We start from the raw sequence: 6,000 nt of genomic DNA on the forward strand, positions 1-6,000 counted from the left end.
AAAAAACTAAATTTATACAAATGTTCTCCTTCTCCAAAGCAGAGCTGATTGGCCGAGACATGTTTGGTGCCCGAAGTCTGCTTACTTACTTTGGCACTGAAGCAATAAGGCTAATATAATAAGAATCTATGTCACTGAAAAGGATCTTGAATGACAGACTGCCATTATTAGAGCCTACGTTAGCCTCTAGGCTTCAGAAGAAGAAAAACTAAAGAAGAGAACCAAACACATTCCAGTCTGATAACCAGGGGAATCCCTCCTTTAAGGCGTGAGGAGTTTGAAGGCGTAATTTCACAGGAAGAGACTACAGCCCATCCGATAAGATAATAACAGTGGGTGTGTCTAATAAAGTCATTACTTTATGGCTACTATTAGGTGACCAACTAATGTTACATCTAGTCATCAAGTCCTATGACGAAAGTGACTCTCAATGGGCCCATAACAAATAATGTTGTGATGTGACAAAAAACAACCTACATCTGCCTTTTTTAGCTTACACCATATTAGCTCCACACATTCATTCTGATACTATGATACTACTTACAAAAGGGTTTCACCCTGGACTGTGTTTACAACAAAGCACAACGAGGGCAGCCAATTAGAATGGAGCCCATTTACATATGGATAACTGCACTATATAACTCATGAATGATGCATAACCAGAAGTTAATATTATTGTAAAATCTTTTTCTCTTTCACTTGCAGTGAAGTTTCTATATCTTTCAGCTTGTCCAGAAATGTGTGTGTGTAAAGCTCAAAGGGTGACCCAATCTCTCAAGAACCTCTGTGGGACAATTTAGAGGAAGAACCATTCAGAACATTTACTTTTGGGGCAAAAGAGAGACAAACTCAGAGAAAGCATCAAAAAGAATCTCGATATCAGTTGGGAGCGGGACAACAGAGAGTCAGACAAAGGCAGAACCAATCAGAATCTCTATTTCAGTGGGAGAGAGACAACTAAGAGTCAAATTCAGAGAAATGTGGAATAACAAAGAGACAAACTCAGACAATACCAATCAAAAGCTTCAGTTGGAGGCAGGACAAATGAAAATAAAATTTTGAGGTTGAACAATTTAGAATCTCTACCTTAGTTGGGAGTGAGACAACAGAGAGTCAAACTCTTGGAGAAAGCACCTAAGGTCTAACATATTTGTCATCTAAAGTGAATCCACAAGAATTGTTGATGACTTTAGATAACTTACTGTATCATATCTTATTTGTGGTACAACAGAGTCAAAACTCAGAGGCAGAACCAATCAGAATCTCTATTTCAGTAGGAGAGAGACAACAAAGTGTAAAAAATTTAGAGGCAGAACCAATCAAAACCTCTCTTTATTGGACAGCGGAGAGTCAAATTCACAAACATAACCAATCAGAGCCTCTAATTCTAGGACAAAAAAGTTGACAAACTTGGGCGAAACCAATCCAAAAGTCTGTTTCTGATGGGGCGGGACAACATAGTCAAAAAATTAGAAGCTGAACCAAATAAGAATCTCTTTTCATGGGATAACAAAGAGGCAATATCAGACAATACCAATCAGAATCTTCAGTGTGGGGCAGAACAACAAAAGAAAAAAAAACTTTACAATCTCTACTTCAGTTGGGAGTCAAACTCTTAGAGAAAGTTCCAATGAAAATCTCTACTTCTGATGGGATAACAAGGAGCTAAATTTAAAGGCAGAAGCAAACAGAATATTTACTTCAGTTTGCGGTGAGACAACAGAGTCAAACTCTTAGATTAAGCACCTAACGTCTAATATATTTGCCATCTAATGTGAAGTCCAAGAAACATTTCCTCTTGTGAAAAATGAAGTATATCTTGAGTACCACAGAGTCTCAAACTCAGAGGAAGAGAATCAGAATCTCTATCCCAGTGGAAAAGAGACAACAAAGAGTCAAATTCAGAGGCAGAGCCAATCAGAGTCTCTATTTCTGGGACAAGAAAGTGACAAACTTAAGTAAACCCTATCAGAATCTCTATTTTTGATGGGGGCAATCAGAACCTTTTTTTATTATAAAATTTTGAGGTTGAATCATTTAGAATCTCAATTTATGGGTGAGACAACAGACTTAAATACTTAGAAAAAGCACCAATCAGATTGATATTTCATATTTTACATCTAACATATTTGTCATCTAATGTGAAGAGGCAGAATGAATCTCAATCTCTAAATAAAGTAGACCTTTATTCTATAGTCTTTTTTATCTAACTTTAGGAGAAAAAAACACTAAATATCGTGAGATATGTATCTCATATTTAGGTATCGTGATTTACTGTACTTCTGCCATATCGCCCACCTCTACCTTAGTCCAGCACAGACTGAGGGGAGGGATAAGATGCTGTAAGAGCACACTCTGCTAGCAAGGCAGTTCTGAAGCAGTTCTAAAGCAGATGCTTCATTAATCTTCTGCCTCCTGTATCTTTCAGATGATCAGTTCTCTATTATCACCAGTTTAAACCAGTTCTCCAGCTAGTCCAGCCAGTTCAGGCCTGTGTGTCTGAAATCTCACACCTACCTCTATTTTATCCACGTTCCGGGCGCAGCCCACCACCTTCATGCCCTGCTGGACCAGAGCCCGGGCTACAGCCGCTCCAATCCCCACCGAGGCTCCGGTCACCAGCGCCACTCTGCCCTTCCACCGCTCCATCGGAGAGCCGCTGCTGCTGCTGGGTCTCTCAGATCCCGGTTCACTGAGTGTGTGTGTGTGTGTGTGTGTGTGTGTGTGTATAGGAGGAGTGTGTGTGTAAATGTGTGTGTGTGTAAATGTGTGTGTGTGTGTGTATAGGAGGAGTGTGTTTAAGTGTGTGTGTGTGTAGCCTGCCCGTCTCTGTCCTACACCCCCAGGTGCGCTGATTGGAGAACCCTGCCCTATGTAAGCCCAGCTCCGTCCCGGAGGACCGAGCGCTGTCAGTGAGCGTGGCCGGCTGAGAGGCGGCGCAGGGCGGGCAGCTGTACCGCACTGCCCCCGCTGATCCTGTCGGCGGCGGAGCAGCAGGAAAAGGCAGTGATAAGGAAGCCCAATCCCTGCGCTCAGGATTAAATATTAGATGGCAGGCAGAAAAAAACAAGCCTTGGGTTCTCGTTGCCGCTCGCACTTTTTTTTTTTTTTTTTTTTTTTACAAATAATTTGCATTTGAATAATAAAATTGTAAAAAGTTATAAAACGATTTTTTCTATATATATTCAAACATCCACATACCACACAACCCCTACAATTACCCAATACATAACAATATGAAGGAATAATAACAGTGTTTTCATATTTTAAAGGGAATTTTGGTGTTTGGTATTTATGGTGGCGCAGTGCGCCATCTACAGGATGATAAAAGCTACAAACTAAACTACCACTACTAAACCAGTAAAGTATGTATAATATAGGACAATCTTGTCCTCAGTCCAGAAAACACACATTTTTTGCATAATACATTATATCAAATACAGCCTTTAAATACAACCTTATTTTTTTATTGAATGTGTTTAGTTTGTTTCGCAATTGTTGATGATATTCTCTCTCTGTTAAAATACTATAAATATGATAAAAAATATATGTATATGTTCATAGATAGATCTTTTTAATAATATAATATTCCAACATTATTTTATATATATATATATATATATATATATATATATATATATATATATATATATATATATATATATATATATATATATATATATATATATATATCCAAAAGCAGTGTGTAAGACTTGATGAGAAGAACACGCCTAGATGGATAAAAACTGTGATTAAAAAACAGGGTTATTGCACCAAATATTGATTTTGAATATTGAAAAAAATAAATATATAGAGAGAGAATATCATCAACAATTGCGAAACAAACTAAACACATTAAATAAAAAATATATATTTTATTAAATGTGTATATATCTATAAATCTATATACATTTATATATATATATATATATATATATATATATATATATATATATATATATATATATATATATATGTACATATTAAAGATTAATCTACATATTTGTAAATATGTATATATATATACATACAGATATATATAAACATATATTAAAGCATATAACATAAGATCTATCTATCAATCTATCTATCTATCTATCTATCTATCTATCTATATCTATCTATATGATATTCTCTCTCTCTGTTAAAATACTATAAATATGATAAAAATATATATATATGTTCATAGATAGATATTTTTAATAAGATAATATTCTAAAATTATAATATATATATATATATATATATATATATATATATATATATATATATATATATATATATATATATATCCAAAAGCAGTGTGTAAGACATACATATATACATACAGATATATATATAAACATATATTACAACATATAATATAAAATCTATCTATCTATCTATCTATCTATCTATCTATCTATCTATCTATCTATCTATCTATCTATCTATCTATCTATCTATCTATCTATCTATCTATCTATCTATCTATCTATCTATCTATCTATCTATCTATCTATCTATCTATCTATCTATCTATCTATCTATCTATCTATCTATCTATCTATCTATCTGTGATTGTGTACACCTCTGTTCCTGAACCGCGGTGTGTACAGGAGCGCTTGATAAGGAGCGCGCGATGACGTCACAGCGGAGCGATCGCGATGACGTCCTATGGCATGTACGGCGGTAACTTCACAGGCGTTCCAGCGGAGTACAAAAGGCCGCCGCTGTTCGCGCTCTTTACTCGTGCGCGAGAGTCAGAAGGTAGAGGACCCATTTCAGAGTATCGCTTCTATACGGAAGAGTATACGCACTATGGCAAACCTCGGAGAGAGTGTCTGGTACCTGGAGCCGGAGGAGTTCCTGAGACGACTGAAGGAGGAGGTCACCGCCATTCGCCTGGAGTTTGGGCTCCAGAAGCGGACCTCCAGCTCCCTGCTGATGAAAGAGTCGGAAAACTGTTTTTTCACAGTTCAGGAGAAGCTGAGGAAGCTGAGAAGCTCAGAAACAGGACAGGACAGCATTGATCTGCTGAAGAGTCTGGAGAAGGAGACCTCCTCCCTCCGCAAGGAGATGAGCCTCCAGAAGGAGATCCTCTACACCCTCCTTATGATGGAGCCTGAGATCAGGCAGAGGACCCTCAAGATCCTCCAGCAAATGAAGCTTGCAGATGAAGACCAAATGGCAGGTGAAGGGATCTTCAGTGGAAAACGACTGAAAGATCCGCTGCAGAGAAAGAAGGTGGAGGAGGAGGACATCCTGAAGGAGCTTGAGAGATTGAGGGTGGAGAACGACCATCTGAAGGATGCTCTCAGAAAAGAGAGAGAGCGAAGGATGAGAGCAGAGGAGCGCTTGAAGGAGGAGAAAGTAAAGGGGCAGAGGATGATGGAAGGAGTAAGGATGGACCAGGAAAGAACAAAGAAAGAGGAAATGAAAAGATGGAAGGAGGCTGAAGAACGGAGAATAAGGAAAGAAAGGGTGGAGGAGCAGAAAAGAAGGAAGAAGGAACAGAGAGAGAAGGAAAGGAAAGAAAAGGAGGAGAGAGAAACAGAGCTGGCCATCCGAATGAAAAAGAGAGCAGAAGAGGAGGAGGAGGAGGAGAGAGTGAGGATGGAACAGGAAAGAGCAAAGAAAGAGAAAAAGAAAAGAAGGAAGGAGGCTGAAGAACGGAGAACAAGGAAAGAAAGGCTGGAGGAGCAGAAAAGGAAGGAGGAAGAACAGAGAGAGAAGGAAAGGAAAGAAAAGGAGGAGAGAGAAAAAGAACTGGCCATCCAAATGAAAAAGAGAGCGGAAGAGGAGGAGGAGAGAGTGAGGATGGAACAGGAAAGAGCAAAGAAAGAGGAAATGAAAAGAAGGAAGGAGGCTGAAGAACAGAGAATAAGGAAAGAAAGGCTGGAGGAGCAGAAAAGGAAGGAGGAAGAACAGAGAGAGAAGGAAAGGAAAGAAAAGGAGGAGAGAGAAAAAGAACTGGCTATACGTATGAAAAAGAGAGCAGAAGAGGAGGAGGAGAAAAGG

The 6,000-nt window shown here is 38.3% G+C and overlaps 1 protein-coding gene across 4 annotated transcripts in view; it reads right to left on the reverse strand.

Annotated features, from left to right (window-relative positions):
• The window catches only part of dhrs11a (dehydrogenase/reductase 11a), a 63,031-nt gene extending 60,287 nt beyond the window's left edge, over positions 1-2,744 (reverse strand). For all 4 annotated transcript variants that reach the window (XR_007425111.1, XR_007425107.1, XR_007425106.1 and 1 more), the window contains exon 1: positions 2,518-2,744. Coding sequence is in view for 1 of the 4 variants with exons in the window: in XM_022665732.2 (XP_022521453.1) it covers positions 2,518-2,649 (132 nt within the window). In the remaining 3 variants the exon portion in view is untranslated. The remainder of the gene's footprint in view (positions 1-2,517) is intronic.
• Between the last annotated feature and the right edge of the window lie 3,256 nt (positions 2,745-6,000).

This window comes from Astyanax mexicanus, chromosome 1 (assembly GCF_023375975.1).
Source record: "Astyanax mexicanus isolate ESR-SI-001 chromosome 1, AstMex3_surface, whole genome shotgun sequence".
Taxonomy (NCBI): domain Eukaryota; kingdom Metazoa; phylum Chordata; class Actinopteri; order Characiformes; family Acestrorhamphidae; genus Astyanax; species Astyanax mexicanus.